This window comes from Camelus dromedarius, chromosome 32 (assembly GCF_036321535.1).
Source record: "Camelus dromedarius isolate mCamDro1 chromosome 32, mCamDro1.pat, whole genome shotgun sequence".
Taxonomy (NCBI): Eukaryota; Metazoa; Chordata; class Mammalia; order Artiodactyla; family Camelidae; genus Camelus; species Camelus dromedarius.
In genome coordinates, this window is record NC_087467.1 from 18,449,161 (window position 1) to 18,468,086 (window position 18,926).

General features: G+C 44.5%; 1 protein-coding gene across 14 annotated transcripts in view; it reads right to left on the reverse strand.

The window, feature by feature from the left end:
- The window catches only part of DLGAP1 (DLG associated protein 1), a 342,691-nt gene that overhangs the window by 103,494 nt on the left and 220,271 nt on the right, over positions 1-18,926 (reverse strand). For all 14 annotated transcript variants that reach the window (XM_064481562.1, XM_064481561.1, XM_010976379.3 and 11 more), the window contains one exon: positions 17,866-18,106. In XM_064481562.1, the coding sequence (XP_064337632.1) occupies positions 17,866-18,106 (241 nt within the window). The remainder of the gene's footprint in view (positions 1-17,865; positions 18,107-18,926) is intronic.

Sequence of the window (18,926 nt, forward strand, 5' to 3'; positions counted from 1 at the left end):
CTAGTCCTGAACTCAGGTTTGGCACAGAGAAGTGCCTTCTGGACTGAAGGATTCGATGATACTAAGTATTCCTTATTTCTCTCTTTTTTTTTTCCAGGGTGAGTAATTAGGTTTACTTATTTTTTTAATAGAGGTACTAGGGATTGAACCCACGACCTCATGCATGCTAAGCAGGCACTCTACCACTGAGCTACACCCTCCCCCCTCCTCTTAGCTCTCCATTCCCACTGTTTTATGAATACAGAAGTCAGAGATAGGTTGAGTGAGAGCAGCATTTTTGCTGTCCTGCCTCTGAGATCATAGGGTACTGTCTCAAGACAGGCTCAGATCTGGTTTTCTTTGTAGATCAGCACACAAACTAAGGCTGAGGTCCTCTGATAGTGACTTGCTGCTACCCCTCCAGCCCAGGAGAGGCAGCACACATGTTTTACACAGGGAGCTGCTGTCTTCTGTAGGAGAGGGGGTGATTCTTCCTGCGCAGCTGAGTTTAGGACAGACAGCTTGGGGCATGGGTGGATCTGTGCTTCTCTGTGTGATGGGTTCTCTCCATGAACACCCTGTGGTCCTTTATTTCACACTAGGAGAGACTACCGACCATAAACGAAGACCATCTCCAGCTGTACCTTCCCCACTCTTACCGAAGCCCTGGTTGAGAGGATGTATATTTAGGAAGATGATTTGAAGGGTTTGTGGCTCGTGCTTCCTTCTGGTCATCTGGAAGCTCTCACCGGCCTCACCCCACCCTCTTCCACCACTGTACCCCGAGCTCCAGACCCTGCAAAGGGATATGAGCTGTTTCCCCCTCACTTTATCAAAAAAAGGCATGGGCTCAACAGGTTGAAAATTCTGGTCTGATGGGTTCACGTTGTTTCCAGAAATGCTCCCATGAGGGTCACGTCTATGGGGAGAAATATTCTCTGTCACATATTCATTCCACAGATGCTTTAAAGGCATCTATTGTAGATGTCACTGTTTTAAGAGCTGGGGACATCACAGTAAATAAGACAGAGAAATTCTGTCTAGAACTGAAAGATAAACATCCAAGTAAATATTTAATTTCATGACACCCAGCAGTAAGCTTCAGGAGGAAAGAGAAAGCATCCCGGCGGACAGAAGAGCGCCGTGGGGGTGGAGCAGGTGGGCAGGAGACGGAGCCCAGAGGCACGAGGACCATGGGTTGGGTGGGGGATAGGATTCCAGGTACACCCGGCTGGTTCGCAGCAGCATCCGGGCCTACGGCAGGAACGAGCTTGCCGCGGTTCAGGAGGTCAGAGGTGCCATCCTGTGGGGCGAAGTGCCCCGTGAGCAGCTAATAGGTTACAGGTGTCCTGGTGTCGGAGAAGGCGGCACACTCGGGCGGGAGGAGGCTGGGGCCAAGCCGGGAAGCGCCGTGGGGGAGGGGCGGCGGGCGGGCCACGCGCCTGGACTGGGGCGGGCAGAGGCGGGAGGGGCCACACGGGGCAAGGCCCGGGCTGTAGTACCCGGATCCTGGATCTCGCCTTGAGTGTAAGAGGGTAACACAGAGGAAGTAAGGGAAAAAGGAAAGAAAGAAAGAAAGAAAACAGAAGATTCAACACCCAACACCCCAACACCCCCCCCCCACCCCCGTCCAACCAGCGTCTCACTTTTTCTTTCAGGCACTGAGATCTGGTAAGAACAGATAACCTGGGGCTGATGGCGCCACAGCCTGGTGCCTCACATAAGGACATAAGTAATCGGTTCTTTCATCATAGAAGTAAATCAGATCAGATCACTATGAACGATAAAAATCGAGTTAAAGAAGAGTCGGGGTGAAAGTTTATGTCCAGTCGGTCTATTGGGACAGAAATACCATGTAAAACAAAGAAAGAGACCCAGCCAGCCAGGGGGAACACTGCAGGGCAACCGGCCGGAGGGTGGGGCGCGCAGCCACGCAGGTCCTCCGGGAGGCCTCGGTCCACCTGCGGGTGCTGAGCGGCGCCGAGGAGGCGGACGGAGGTGCTCGCTGCACGGGTCCGGGGAGGCTACTCCTGGCTGCGGGTCAGAAGCCCTTTTGGTGAGTTCACCTGGGGCCCAGGGGGAACAAAGGCATGAGGCTTAGTGCTTCATGGCTAGGAGTTTCCGTTTGTATTGTTCTGTCCTAAAGGCTGAGGTCGCAACGCCGAATGAGCGCTTACTACCTGCGGACTCTCACTGCTTTCTCGGTCCCTCTTAAGAAACGCGCCCCGCCCCCCTCCATCTCCGGACTGTTCAGAGTGTGGGTGACAGCGTGGGCTGGCGTGGGGCTCAGACCGGGGGCCTCGGGGCACCGAGCAGGCTGGACTTGGGGGGCAGGGGCCGTATTTGGTGTGGGGCTGGCCCGCCTTTCTGCGGTCTGTTTCGGGAGGAAGGAGCCTTCCATCTGCTGCCGACCCGGGGTTTCCCAACGGAACATCTTACCACGGGCTCTCCTTAGAGAAATATCTGACCCCTTACTCAGTCTCAGTTAAGAGCTGATAACTGCCCGAGGTGTTATTTCCTCCAAGTAACAAATAGGCTCTGATTTTGTGCAGGCGCATTGAAGAGAACTAAAGTTGGGTGTCTGGTGGCAAGTGGATGGGGAGCTAATTGTTGGCAGGAGCTTGCCAAGTCACAGACCTACCCTCTGCAGCTGAAATCGTAGGGCCCCCGAGCAGAGAAAATGGGCAGGCAAAGGAGGCAAGAAAAAGTTGGAGTTAAGACGTTTAAGTTGCCACTCTTTGCAGCTTGAAGAACTGCACCTTTGCGCACCAAAGACAGAAGCAACTCTGTCTACACTGGACCAGTCCTCTCTCAGTCAGTTCACCAGTTTGAAAGCCAAGCATAAGATAGCAATGTGGTCCTACTGATATTCTTTTCCTTCTGGAATTATCCTTCAGATGTGCTCACGTGGATGGGGGTGGGGAGAAGGTACAGGGAATATATGTGAAATTCATTACTGGCATTTAGAGCTGCTAGTAGCTTCAGTGAATCCTCATAAACCTGTGTCTCGGTGCAAAATCAGCCCCTGGCTATGAGGAGATCTGTATACACAGGGCAAAACCTGAACCACCACCAAGTGGAATCAGGGTTAATTCTGAATCAAGGCAAGCCTACCGGTCCCCCCTCCCCTGGCTTCTCCCCCAGCACCCAAGGCTTTATCCGCTGAGCTGGAGTTTGGCACAGCTGCAACCGATTGAACTTTCAATCACCTTTTCCAGGACATTTAGTAGGTACCCAAACTGACAAAAGCTGTTATTAACCATGCTAGTGAGAAGATAAGGAGGAAGGAGTGATAAGGATGAGGACGGGGTAAATCCAAGATGGATGGGGCGGGGAGCCTGCGGACTCATAACTCAGACAGTCGAGGCTTACACAGTAATTGGAAAGATTTGTCAAGCTGGAGGAGGCTCCAGTCAAAAAGGCGAGATGAGTAGCTTGTTAGTAGTGAGAAGCACGAGGATGTGCAAACTGCCTTTTGGGATAAAATTAAGGCATATGGTGTGGGGTAGAAACATGCTCTACGGAGGGAGAATTGAGCAGCAAATTGATAATTATGCTTTTGCTTATAGTTCTGGTCCCAAAACTCTGAGTTTGCTCTTAGACTTCCTCTGGATCATAACCTTCAGTGCATCCTAAGTGTCGGGTGGGTCTTCCTCTGATACGCAATGTAACAGGGCAGCATCGGGACAGCTGCCTGTGAAACAGAGCAGCAGGAAAGCCGGACGTCCTGCGGATCTTTGAGAGGCACCCCTGATTGGCAGACATGCAGAGGGACCCCCATTCGCTCCTGGCACTTTCCGAGGAAGTGCCCAGGAGGCGGAATTGATCAATACGCCTATTTCATTAATGCCTCAGCTATCTGCCTGTGGTTTTTCTTCAGCCTATTTGGAAAGAGTGAAAACTCACATATGGGAAATCCAAAAATAAAAGGTTTTGAGGATGCTTTACCATTTTGAGTTACATAGGAAAACATAGGCAAGCAAGCAGGGAGACTGTGAAGAGTCTGCCCTATTCTGAATTGTCCAAATGCTTCTGGAGGTGTGGTGGTAACATTTCGAAATAGCTCCTTAAGACAGAACTTTATCTGAGGACCGCAAGTTTCTTAATTCCCCTTAAAAAAAAAACCACACACATAATTTTGATTCAGAACCCATTTGAGGGGAGAGAAGTGTAGGAGTCTTGCTCCGTGATATTATCCTGGTAAGTCTTTCTTTGGAAGCAAAACAAAACCATGCATGAATTTCTAAGCTGCTTTGGGGGGCCCTGTTATGTAATTGAAACCAAGAGGGGTTGTATTTGGAAGGGACCATTACCAGCCGCACACAGGTTCAAAGGGGCAGTTAGTTTTCAAAGAGAACCAGAGGTTGTCAGTGAGTGGATGGAGGCACAACCCCAGAAGGCAGACTCAGAATTCACACGCACCGTCATTGTTAGGGTTCACGGTGAACCCATAAAGCACAGGCAGGAAGGAAGCTCCGTCAGCTCATCACCTGCTTGGCATCCTCCTGTGACACGTAATCAGCTCGAATGCTCTAGATCTGCTACCAGGTTGGAAAGTATGAACGAATGTATGTGGGTTTTAAAATTCAGTGGATGAGACAGCAGATGGACTGTCTTCCCCTCCTTAGATGAAGGCTTCACGATGCCTCTGAAGTAGCTAACGCATCCTACACAGTAACGACAGGAAACGCCAGCCCATCGTAGTTTTGTCCGAGGCCTGTGACCATGTGAACAAAAGGAATTCAACGCCTTGTTTCTCGGTCTCATTCGTGCCATGTCCTCAGAGTTTCAGGAAAACATAGGCTCGAAGAGAGAGCACTGGTTAGCATGGCAATTTTCACCTTTCCTGAAGTTTCCCCTTGAGCTGTCAGGATGGCTGAGAAAAGGCCAGGAATAATGGCTCTCTGGAAGTTTCTCTCTGGGAAAGAATCGTGAAAAGGGGAGGCAAAGAACAAGTCAGGACAAGGTTTGAGACAGGAAAAGGCGGATACTGTGACAGACACCACCCACGAGCCCAGCAGCACCCGTTCCAGCAAAGCCAGTGGGGTGCTGTGCGGAGGGTCCCGGGAGCTCGGAGAAGCACTCGCCTTTGTCTGGGTGCTTTGACACTTCTTAGGGAGCAAGAGTTCTTAAAACTTTTTGGGTGTAAATTTGTCCACATCACTTTCTCTCTTCACGAATAGCAATGATGAATGGCTTCCAGGAGGCTCCACCGTTCCATTCAGCCCTTTCGCCTTTCTAGAAGCTCAGATGGCCTGTGCTATTACATCAGCTGGCGGCTGGGGCAGAAACCTTTTCTCTCGGCATAATTGCCTGGGGAGCTTTTCGGGCTGGAACACAGGTGAAGGCTGACAGCATGCCTCTGAGGGCTCAGCTTTGTCAGCACGAGAACTACAAAGGCATGGATTTATGTTTTCAAAGATTCCATAAGCCGGTTTTATGTAGCTTTCTGCCTTTGTCTTAACGCCCTTCTCTCCGAAAACCACCTGCAACTGTCGTTGGCAAATTAACTGCCCCTGACATCAGAAGGCGAAAAAGAAAAACTGCAAAATCTACACGAGCTCACCTGCCACCACTGTGAGAGTCAGGGAAGACAAAGGAAAAGATCTTTAAAAAAAAATTAATTTTTTAAAGAATTTTTTTCCCAGAAGGAGTTACTATGTGCTTAGATAAATAAGGACCATCACAAAGCAACATCTTTCTAGAAATGATCTTCAATTCTCCAGTTTAATTACTGAACCCGAGAGGACTTCATTTAATCAAGACAATTTAAAAAGATGAAACTGAAGGATATGCTGATGTGAGATGTACTGTTGCTTCCAAATGGGACCCTGACCGCGCAGTGTCAGCTCATTCTGTTTTAAAAATAGAATTTCTTGTATGCACTCTTATGTACTTTAATGTACATAATTTCTTTATGAAAGTAAAACACGCCCACTACAGAATATTTGAAAAATAAAGAAAAGCCCAAACCCTCTTTGGTTCCATTACCGAGGGTCAGAGGTGACCACTGCTTAACATTCTAGTGCATTTATGTTCTCCTGGTTTTCTTTCTTTTTTCTAGGCACAATTTCCTAATGTAGTTCTGAACCATGTGAACACATCCACAAGCACAATTCTGGACAGTCCATCAACGTACCGTAGATTTCTATCTTGATGTAATACCAGAGGTTCTTCCCCCCAATATTATGATAAGCTCTTTCTAAATACAACTTGTGCAGTCGGCGTAACAGTTAACTGAAGTGGATATGTCATAACTTGCCTAACATTTCCCTACTGGTGGGTGGAGACTCGCCGCCAGCAAATGTGGTCTAGCTCTTTCAGCGTCATCAATAATGCCGTGGTGAACGTCCTGCTCAAGGAAGTTCTCTCCGTTTCGGATTATTTCTGTAGAGCAGGTTCACTGAAGGAAATTAGAGGCACAAAAATTACGAAGATTTGAAAAGCTTTTAGAGATTTCAGCACATGGCTTGGAATGTGCATGAAGTGGGAATTTTGCTGCTTTTTGGTTTTTGATAGAAATTCAAAATAGGGAAGAAATCCCATGTTCCCAGCACCTTTACCGCTTATCAGCATTTTTTCTGGGCTTTCACAGAACTCTAGTATTTTGGGGGTGACTCATAGGATGCGTTTTAAGAGAAAGCTAGAAAAAAAAATAGAAAAAATGTCGACACAAATCCTGCATAGATTTTTCTTGTATTTTGATATTCATTCTAGGGATGTGCTCAGCAATCCATGAAGACCCCTTAGTCAGATATTCACAAACTGAACGGAGATTTGAGACTAAGTCAGGATGGAGGCTACTGTCTACACAACTTTCAATTTACAGACAAGAGAGGGAAAGGTAGGGACGTAAACTCCACGGGGCTTGGACTGGGAGGAGTGGGGAGAAAGAACATAAAATAAAATCAGCAGCTAAGAATACGATGCAAGCCTTGATCAGCAGACGCTAGCACTGCCCAGTCTTCGTGATTCTCACCATCTTAGCCATTTTGAGACGTTCCTTCCCCGAATAAGAAATGATTGAAACTTTGTTCCTCAAGATCGTGAGGGGGAGACGTGACCATCCCACTCTTTCTAAAATGAAGTGGTTTATTTTCAGGTGCGTGAGAAAAAAGTAAAGAACTTTCCATTTTTGTGTGGTTGTTGGAGGCATCAGGGAAACTTCTAGAATTCAGTGAAATAGAAACTTTCCTAGGAAATCTTACATCTTCACCTATAGATTAACTCTCAACAAATATTCACTCGGCAAATCTTATGTGCAAGAACTGTAGGTTTGTGTTTCGAAGGCTAAACGTTGAATGGCTGCAAAGCTATAGATTAAGTGTATTTAAACTCTTTAAGCCATAGTTTGGGTCCCGAGGTACTGATAGAGACCTTACACTGCGTGAAAGCAGGGGAGACTTCAGCCGAAGTTCAGAGCATGCATTCTCTTGATTTAAGCAGTTTAAGATTTCAGAAAGTGTTCAGGACTCATGGCAACATAGGGATTTGATATTTTTATGCATTACAAAATGATCATCACGGTAAGCTTAGTTACCAGCTGTCGCCATATAAAGTTATTCCCATACTGCTGACTGTATTTCTGTGCTGTGCGTTACCTCCTGAGACTTACTTATTTTATAACTGGAAGTTTGTGCCTCTTAATCTCCCTCACCTATTTCACTCATCCCCTCACCCCTCTGGCAACCACCTGTTTGTTCTTTGTATCTGGAAATCTGTTTCTATTTTGTTATGTTTAATTTGCTTTTTTAGATCCCACATACAAGTGAAATTATACAATCTTTGTCTTTCTGTTTGACTTATTTCACTTAGTATAACACCCCCTAGGTCTGTCCATGTTGTTGCAAGTGGCAAGATTTCATTCTTTTTTATGGCTGAGTAATATTTCATTGTGTGTGTGTGTTTTCTTTATCCATTCATCTGTTGATGGACACTCGGTTTGATTCCCTATTTTAAATACTGCTGCAGTGAACATACAGATGTGCCTATATCTTTTCAAATCAGTGTTTTTGTTTTCTTTGGGAAAATATCCAGAAGTCAAATTGCTGGATCATATGATGGTTACGCTTTTCATTTTTTGAGGACCCTCCATGCTGTTTTCCATAGTGGCTGTATCAGGTCACTAAGCATTACATGAAAAGAAAGTCTCTTTAAACATTCTTTTTATTTAATGGGATACAGCAAACCTGCTGTCAGTAAAACTGGAAAAGATACTGTTGGAGCTGCCATCTGAACCAAACAAACACATGGCAATTTAAAGGCTAAGTAAACAGAAAATGTGTGGTGTTTGCATTACTTTTTTAAGATAAGTTGCTCTTTATTAAAATACCAGTGTGACTTGCTATGCCACTAAAGTCATCCTAGACGATATGAAAGACAAGGGGCACTGGTGTCCTTGGCAATTCTTCTTTCACTTTTTTTCTAAATCAAGATGGCTGAGTTTTTGTTTCGAGGAGTGGAGTATTTTTAAAGAGTGAATAATTTAGCCCATAGGTTACAGACTAGTGAGAAAAAGTACTTGGACAGGATTGGGAAGGAGGAGAATGAATTCTGACAGTAACAGGAGGCACTGAGTACAGGACACAGCAGGTAAATGCAATTTTGGGTGGTTGGCTATTTGTAAAAGTTGGGTCATGTTAGGTGGGGCATCTCGCATGGGAAGAATAGTTTTGGCGTTTGATAGGCAGAAGAACTCTGTGCAATGGGGATTTAAAAAGACACACACACCAAAACAGTGCCTGCCCGCCCACCCATGTCCTCTTTGAAGGAATCCCTGCTCAGACCACCCATGGAAGGACTTGTGGACACTGAGTCCCCAGAGAGCGACAAGACAGGGAGGGTGGGGACAAAAATGTTGTCATAGAAATAACGGCTGAAAATTTCCCGGATTTGGCAATTTGGCAAAACAATATGGGTAAATACAATAGACTTCCCTTCTCCTCTGAAATTTTCCACACCGTATTTGATGTTTGGAACAAAAAGTATACCATTGTGTGACATGGCTCTTGATGTAGGTGGATAAACTGTTCCAGATGATTGTAAGCAGGAGAGGGCAGAGAGGCTTGATGGGGGGTAAGGTTTCTCTACTTCATTCAAACTGGAAAAATGTGGACCAGAGTAGATCTGTGTTGCTACGGAATAGTTCTGTATCCTGACTGCAGTGGTGGTTGTAAGAATCTGCACGTGTGATGACCATGTACAACGCACCAATGTCGATCTCTTGGTTTTGATGTTAGGATGTGACCTGGGGTGTCTGTTGATCTTATCTAGAGTGTGACCACTGGGGGAGACTGGGTGGGGTATAAGGACCTCTGTACTATCTTTGTAATTTCCTGTAAATAATTACTTCTAAACAAAAATTTTAAAAATAAAAGATGATGGAGAGAAGTTCCTTGAAAATAATAAAAGCTAACGTTGAATATCACATCAGATTTCTGGCCATAATCAACATTTTAGAAGAGAAGAGGGTCCTTCAGAAGCAGAGCAGTGGCTGATATGGACTTACTAATTTTCCTAAATTATAAAATTTAATTATGGGGGAAAATGTAATGGGATAAGAATATCAGATGGAAAGAAAGTTCAAGGTCGGATTTTAAGAGAGAAAGGATGGTAATCTTACATTTAGAATGAGCTTCTTTCTTTATCAGATCTGATATTCCTTGTCAAGGATACACCTCTAAACTACAAAACTGGTTAAGCAAAGTTAATTTTAATAATATACATATCCCCTTGAAACCATAAAACTGAAAAATATTGTAGGGATAAAACCTAAATTAAATTTTGACAATTTGTCATATTTTTAGAGATAATTTAGACTTGTCATTTTCTTCTGTAGGTTAAGTGAGAAGTTATTAGACTTAATATTCTCAGTAATACTGATAATTAAAAAATTTTTTTAATACTGATAATTGACAGGGAAGGGTAAAAAGAAAAAAGGTATCCTGTATGTTGGTGGAATTTATATGTCAGTAGGACACCAGCAGATGGCAAAGAAAACTTTCAGAGTATTAATAGTTACATGATCATTGATTCATCATTATAACAAATATAAGACTTTTCTTATACAGTTGCTCGTCTAGTAAACTTATGGTACTTGGTACCATGGTATTAATTTGAGGCAACTCTCTTTTTAAATAAGGACACTTGGCAGCAGTAATGGGCTCCCTGAACGCTTGACAGAAAGTCAGAGGCAAAAGTAACAGAAATACAAAACCGTGGCTCTTGGATCTACCAGCTGGAGCTGGGAAGGGCTGTCCAGGTGCCAGCATAAATCGCATGTACAGTTTTCAATTGCTATTGTTTTGCTGTATTTGTTAACGTCCAACGTTAATTAGGTCAGCAATGTTGGACTTTGAAGTCTTTAAAAAATGTCAGTTTCTTCTACTATAAAATAGGGTCTATGGAGATATCAGATAAAAAAAGTGAATTTTTAGGTTCTGTGTTGTCATGTCATTAATTTTTTGAGAAATTTCCCATATAATAAATATTCACATTAAAGAAGTCTGATTTTCTGATTTGTGTTTTCTGATTGACCTTTGGAACTGGGTTATGAGTACGTAACCCAGCCAAGAGACCAGCCAGGTCAGGATTAAATTGTTGTAGTATTTTTTTACTTAGTCCACCTCTGATCATTTCATCGGCCACATGACAGAATTTACCACCTGCTTAGTTTACACGTGAGTTGGTAAGAATTCTTTTTTCCATTCAGTGCTGTCTGACAACACTATAATTTGATCAAGGGATTGGTTATTTGATACGTGAAATCCGCCATCATGTCAAAATGACAAGGGGTAATAGGAAATTTTAAACCCAAACAGTATTTTTTTAGAGGCTTTTTATCTATTCATTTCAATTTCCCTTAATTTTTTACATCTTTAATTTCACTTCAAACAGCTATTCCAGGGTTAGCCAAACCAACATTAAAAACCATGTCATTGGCAGGTGATCAAAACAGTTTCTCTTGGTGGGTAGGAAGGGACAGACTGGGATTTCAAAATGTAGAATAGATAAACAAGATTATACTGTATAGCACAGGGAAATATATACAGGATCTTGTGGTAGCTCACAGTGAAAAAATGTGACAATGAATATATATATGTTCATGTATAACTGAAAAGCTGCTCTACACTGGAATTTGACACAACATTGTAAAATGATTATAACTCAACAAAAATGTTAAAAAGAAAAAAAAACAGTTTCTCTTTAAAAGAGGGGTTTTCAGAAATTTTTACGGAAAACACAGGTTTCAAACATGGCTGGGGCTAAATGAGTATTTGTGGGAAGGAAAGTGAGAGAGAAGAGTTCCTGAGCCTCTCATTCTGTAGACAGATTGGAAGGAAATTATTTCAAGGTACACTACACTTGACTACGCATTTATCAATGAGAGGATTTAAGAGCCTGCTCTGTCACTAGCTGGGTCAAGCTGTATAAACTCTCTAAGCCTCACACTATTTTCCTGTATGATGAAACGGATGGTGTCCCATCCCATACGTGTCATGGAGTATTCGTTAGGATTACAAGATATTATCTATGCAGCTGGGTCATAATGCTTTATCAAATATTGCTGAAAGGTGAGCCATGAGCATTATTATTAAACTAAGCAGATGGAGAGATTGAACTCAAAGACAAGGTAGAGGCATTCTGTGTGATTTATTCAGCGCTTCCTCGATGACGATCTCATTTGAACTGCACAGCCACCCTAAAGGCCAGAGGCCCTGGAGCCCCATCACTTGGCTGCATGACAAGTGCTCAGATGGGCAAAGGCAGATTTGTGGGCTGTCTATGGAGCGTGGTCCCTCCAGGCTGGGCACTCTGGCCCCGAGAGGTGATTTATGTCCAGCAAAGCCACTGGAGGAGATCAAAGCAGAAGATACTCCTCAGACCCTTTATCTCCCTCGGTGTCTAACACGACCTGTGCATTTTATGACTTTGGAATATTTCTATTAGACTGCAAAAGAATGCCACCTTGAGGGCCCCAAAGAAAGAAAGATTATAATCAAAATTCTTCCAAAAGTCATCACTGTGAGTTTTCTCAGCTATCAAACACAGAGAAGGGTGTAGCTCAGTGGTAGAGTGTGTGCTTAGCATGAATGAGGTCCTGGGTTCAGTCCCCAGTAGATCCATTTAAAACAACAAGAGAAACCAAACAGTGATGCTACCTCGCAAGAAGCGTACGTAGGTTGCTTTTTTCTTGCCCTTTTTTCTTTTTTTTTTTCTTTTTTTGATCTAAGCCTCCTAAGATGGGAGGAAGTAGATGTCTCCAGTTCTACTTGGACATTTGGAGAAATTCAAGAAAGGGGACTCTCAAAAGCAGAGGGACAAGGAACCAGTCCACGCAAGATCAGAATATTTGTGACTTGATCTTATCTTGAATAGAAAAGAAGGGTTCTTTGTTTAAAAGACTTCTGACCGATGTCTGTCCTTTGGACTTCTAAACCTTCCCCTCATTGTTTTATAGAAATGACCTATTAATTAACTTAGTGTTTGTTAGAAAGAAGTGAGCTTTCCCGGACCTCTAAGGATTCTCCATTAATTTGTAGAGCTGGGGCCCAAACAAGCAAAGGGCTAGGGCTGGGTGCCCTGGGCTCTTATTCTGACCTTGCCTCCAGTGAGGGACCCAGCTCTGCACTTTGGGCCTTAGTTTTCCTACCTTAATATGGGTCCTGTGGATTAGATCAGGGGTGACAGCTTTTTCCAGTAAAGGGCTAGAGAGTAAATATTTTTGGCTTTCTGGACCACACGGTTTCTGTAGCAGCTGCTCAGTTCTGCTGTTAAAAGGCAAAAGCAGCCACAGACAATATGTGAACAGATGGGTGACTTTGTGCCAATAAAACTTTATTTACAAAGGTAGGCAGCAGGTTAGATTTGGCCCATAGGTGGTCATGAGCAACCCCGAATCTAAAAAAGCTGAACTCATAGAAACAGAGAGTAGAGTGGTGGCTCCCAGGGCTGGAGGGTGGGGAAAATGTGGAGACAGTGGTCAAAGGAACAAACCTCCAGTTAGAAGATGAGTAAGTTCTGGAGCTCAGATGCACAGAATCGTGATGACAGTCAACAATACTGTTTTACACTCAAGGTTGCTAAGAGACTAGATCTTAAATGTTCTCACCTCAAAAGAGAAATGATAATTATGTTACTGTGTGGAGGTGTTAGCTAGCACTATGGTGGTAATCACGTAGCAATACATAAATATGCAAAATCAACGCATCCCACACCTTGAACTTACTCGATGTAATCTGTCAATTACATCACAATAAAACAAGTATTTTCTGCATCTTTTCTCACCTTTTTGTCTTTCCATTATTGAATGTCTACTATGTGTATTGCAAATATAAATCATTGCCTTCACGTTACCCTGTTCAAGAGCTTGTGTGTTTAGGATTAGTTGGTGGTGGTGGTAGATGGGTGGGGAGCAGGGTGTAGGGGACTGGAGTGTAGGGTGATGAAGGTAGGTTTCATGTGATCTCCTAGATAGGATGGCTGCCTGGCTGTGATGACCCAAACCTGCGAGAACTCCTGGGATGTTAGCCCCGACCTCAGGCTATCTAAAAGGGTAGCTGCTTTTGCAAACGGAGCAAGCCTTGAGTAGGTGTGTCAGAGCTGGAAGAGCGTGTCTCTGTTTAAGTGAACATATGATCACTCTTGTAAGGAAAATCAGACTGAAAATAGGTGGTGTGAACCCCAAGGCCCCCAGACACACTCAAGAGGGCAAACGGTGTTGACTCCCACCCAGAGGGATGCCCTGTCCCACGCCCTCACTGCCCTGCCCGGGGGGTCCCAGAGACCAGTTCAACTCCATCCACTTCTAAGAGCTTCCCCTAATAAAAGAATATGGCACACAGGCAAAACTTCAAGAGCAACAGTGTGGCATAGCATTACTCTTTATAAAAATTATATTATGGCTACATAAAGCTTGTGATTTCAAAGTGAAAACTTTTCTTGAAAGACCAGAAAATCATCTATCATGATAGTTTGCCTATTTCTGTCAAAGAGTATTATTTTGATTCAGATATTATGCTGGCTTTTAAAATCACAAAAAGCAATAAATGCTTATTCAAAAAACCTCCCTCTTTCCATTCCACCTGACCCTCCCACCTACTACTTGCTGGGTGATCACGGCAAACGATTTATTCTGTGTCCTTCCTGACCACGTGCATGTCTGTGGATCTGTATGTGTGTGTCTACCGGCGAGACACAATGTTTTTGCTTATTTTGGCCCCTGGGATCACCAGATTCAAGTCTGTCTAAGCTGCAATGTGATAATGCTTTTGATAGACCCCAGATGCTTAGTGCAGGAAGTAAAAAGAACCCTCTTAAATGCGTACAACTGCACACAGATACTCTAAGGAGGCCAGTCCGATCTGCTACTCCGAAGCGGAGGTGTGGGTATATTGCTAGCAGCAAGCTCTACTTTTCCCTGAAATCTTCAGATGATTGAAGTAAGGGTATTTGTTTTCCCTTACTCACGAGGGTAACTGTCCACTTTAAATTTTTACTTTCCTGCGATAGTGCTAAATTCCTAGTCCCATGTGTAATGATTTACATAGAAACTTGTTGAATCTATTAGATGGAGAGATATCTGGGTGCTTGAAACAGATAAGCTGAGATAATATAAGATTCTGTCATAGTTAGATAAGCCAAAAAGGCAATAACCCAAAAGATGCATCACTATAAACCACTCCCTCACTCAGTTCCTGATTGGCCCCAATTTGTTAGGATAAATCTCTGTTAATCCTTGGTCCCATTACTGGGGGCTCCTTAGGGCCACTTAGAGCCAAGACCATCTTCATGACTCTCCCGTGTGGCAACAAGACACTTTTGTGGACTTTGCAGTTTCATTTTGCTAATGCGACAAAAGGACAAGGCTGGAAGAAAAGCTTACCTAGTATATTTTCTTGAAAATTTGAACAATTTAAAATGGGCTGACCCCAAAGTCAAAGCCTTAGAATGTGGACTGGGGTGGGGGAAAAGTTACAGCTAATCACTGCAGTTGACAAAAATGAAGAATTTTTTTTTCCGAGCAAAGGGAAGTTTAGGAAAAATGAAATCTGTTGTGAGTATCCAAGAACAATGAGCAAAGGAGAAATTGACGTCATGTCCTACTGAACACGGATGTAAATTTGACCTGTGTTCATGGGGGAAATGGTTAAAATTAGAGCAGTGATTTCCTGATTTCTATTCTTTCAAAAATTAGTAGGTCCTATGAGAAAGTAGATTTTCTGTGTTTTCTACAGGATATTATATTTGATTGGATGTCAGAAGGAAACCAGTAGAAGAAGAAAATTAATATGATAGCACTGAGATCATGTGAGAGAGAGAAGTAAAATTTGTGTGTTTGAGAGAGAGAGAGACGGTGGGGTGAGGAGGGAACATAGGATTTATGACAACAGTAGAATGAAGGGCACAGAATATCATAAAATAATGACTTTTTTTTTAAAGAACAAATCTGTGGAATAGAGAAACTATGAAAAGTGCTATTAGAACTTGGAAGGGCTTACTTAGAATCTACCATAATGTTTAGTCCTTAAATTGCTCATTCTTCCACGGCTGTGAAGGTGACATACCAGAAGGCTTAGGCTGATGACTAAGGGTGAAGTCGCCAGCTGCCCTGTACCGAGATCTGCTGTTTGATGCCTCACCAGTCCCAGCGACAAGCCCCATCTTCCTGCCCCAAACCCCCGCAGCTGCAGCCGAGCCTGGAGCCTTCCCGCCCAGACGGCAGCAGGGGGCCGGGTGGGGCTTAGGACCAGGCACAGGGAGCCCAAGGTGGAGAAGATGCAGTCACCTCCGCCCACAGAGGCCTCTGGCTAAAGCCCCTGCAATTTAATTTATATTCTAAATGGAACAGCAGAGGACTCCCTCCCAGGCTGCACCCACCTCCTTCTCTGATAGGCTTGTCAGCTTTATCAAACACTCCAAACACTACATTTAACTTCGTAGGTCCCATGTGCTATTCAGGAGATACTTATACTACAAAACGATCCACCATGTATCTGAAATTCACATTTAACAGGCAACCTGGATTTTATCTGATGACTTGATTGTTTGAATTCTGGGAACCCCCGGGGTATCTGGGAAGGCTCTTAGGGAGGTCAGAACACAGGTATGTGGAGTAAAGAGCATTGCACAAGAACTGATGCAGGAGGTATCAGACAATGTCTCTTAAATGACAAAACACAAAATCCTCTTCGCTGACCAGAAACCTGCCATCCCAGAGTCTCTTGTCACTTTACCCAAAACACTGCCCCCTGAGGAGGAGGAGGGAGTCGGAGGCCCTTTTCCTTCCTCTGGCCCTTCTGGGCAAGGATCTGCATTTTGTGTGTTTAAGGAGCAATTTCAGCACAGAAGAGCAGCGGGCAGGCGATGAGACCATTACACAGAGGAAGGGACCGAACACCGGGGAGGGCTGTGTGCGGGGTGCGGGCGGGGACACGGCAGACACCAAAGACGCAGTGACGCCAGAGAGGCACAGGCAGAGCTTCAAGCTACACTTACTGCACGGATGTAAACACACACAAATATGCCCATGAATGAATTAAAAATGCCTGCGTTTCCTGAATCAACCTTCCTTAATTTATTAACCTCACGCCTCGCCTGTGGCTGTTCTTTCAGAATTTCCTAGCGAGCAAGAATGCACATCCACCACCTCTGGTAGGTGACAGCCAGCCAGGGCCAGAGTTGCGGGGCCAGAGCAACGTCTAGAAGCATTTTTCCCCTTAATGCTGAGATCCTAATTTTCATTGGCCCAGAATGATTTCCTATGGTTTCACCTCTAATTTTTTTTTTCTCAAATTCCTCTCTCAGTCCTGTATTTCTAGTTAGTAGGATTTCAAATCAGGTTGAGGACCTATTAATATTAATTCTCAAACTTGTAAAAGTTCTAGGCCACGTGATAATGACTGACATTTGAGGCACTTAGAACGAAAATTGAATAATATTCTGGTACAGATTTTTCCTTCTCATTAATTCATTATTTATCTTGACTCTTGGTTTGACAGTCTCTTTGTAGAATTACTCTTTACTAGAGTTATGCTGAACTCAAAGTTAAGACTAGTTAAGGTGGAGGGGATATTCTTCTTGGACCCAAATTTTATTTGGGAAAAAAAAAAAACCCTGAAACTCAAAAAACAACACACACTCTGTCATACATAATCCATGATTCTATTCCTAGGCAGCTTCCAGGGCCGTGGAAACCAGTTAAGCGCTTCTGTGTCTCTCTGACTCAAATCTGATAAAAGTACAGTTTATGGGCACAAATCTAAATTCGGTTTAGAGGGAAAAGGAAGTGCTGTGTATGTATAGATAGGAGGTTTTGAAATCATGAAATAAATTTACCTTCTATTCTAATAGAAGGAAACTCATAAAATGTGCAATCAGTGTTACTAGAGCATCCATTTCTTCCTTATTTTTTCATAGTGACATTTCAGGTCTTGGGAGATATCTTGGGATTAAAAATGCATTCCAACTCCATTTATGCTCCACAATCAGGGGTCACACCCTTAGAAGTCAAGGCCAGATTATGGAGAGGAAGAGTTAGTGGGGACGAGCCTGCCGGCTCCAAGGATGCTGTGTCGGGGTCTTGGGAAGACCCCACCCCACCCCACCCCCTGGGCTGTCCCCTCTGGTCCCATAGTTGCAGTTTCCTCTGCTGACACCAGAGAAGGAGATGCAGAAAGAAGGGGGTGCGTGAATGTGGCCGGAGGCTGGGGATGGAGGCGGGCAGGGAGGCAAAGCCATCGCTCTGCGGGGCGCGGTGGAGTTCGGTTCCCCGGGACTGTGTGGTGACAGCGAGGACGCCACGTGCGGCGTCCCGGGACCGTCGTGCCGCAGCCGGCGCGCGGGGGCCAGGCGGTCGGCTGCGCGGGGACGGCTGCGCCCACTCACCGGTGCTGCTCTGGATGGTCCTCACGGTGGTGGTGGTGCGCGGCGGGGAGGAGGACCGCAGGGACACGCACTCGTCGTCCTGCGAGCAGCCCTTCTCGATGGCGCGCACGTAGCTGTGGCTCCGCATGCGGAAGCAGCCGGGCATCGGCAGGTCCAGGGCTTCCACCGCCTGCGACTCCAGCTCGCTGAACACCGACTCGCACACCGACTCGAACTGCCCGTTCACCTCCATCTCGCTCACCTGCCGGCGAGAAGGCTCCGGTGACGCCGCGCTCCCCCGCCGGGGAGAAGCCGCCTCGCCCCCAGCATCTCCAAACTTCATCCCCGGCAGAACGCCCCGTCCGTGACATTCAACTCAAATGCGTTTTACTTCCTCTATCTTACAGACCGCGACTGAATGGCAGCTAGTTTATCATCAAGCAGTCAGTTAAATTCTACAGAACAAGAGCTCTGTTTTCAGGACGCAAGGAAGTGTGGGGTTGGGAAGTCTTTCTCCACTGCACGCCCGAGGTGCTCATTCATTCCCCTCATTTAGAAATGCGAACCTAGGGGGCAATTCGGGGCCCGCGGTCAGAGCGTATGTATTTCAACGGAACCGTTTTTAGTACAAACGTTTAGAAACTAGTATTTTTATTGTGCTTCTGGAAGTGACTAGTTCGTGGAACCATTTCAGTGTCGACTGGTGCTTAATTTAGTGCAAAGTATGGAAACAGGCCCTATATTTTCTGGCAAGATACCCACATTCTGCACAAAAATAGGCCAAACCTAGATATGTCAAAACCTTGAAAAGCACTATTGGGATTTTCAAACTATCTACGTATGACCTAAAGGAGGTTCCACTCTTCATTATAAAAACCTGATATGGCCCACAGGTTGTTTATAAATGTGTTTTAAAAATCTTCCAAATGGGGTCTTCCTTTTTTGAGGAATTACTTTTTATTTTCTTATATTCCTCCAACATAACTTACATTGGGTTTGAGCACCACCTTAAAACAAAAAAACAAAAACAAAAACAAAAGCCAACAACTCCGACCAGATGTTTCAATCAGTTTCTCACTTTG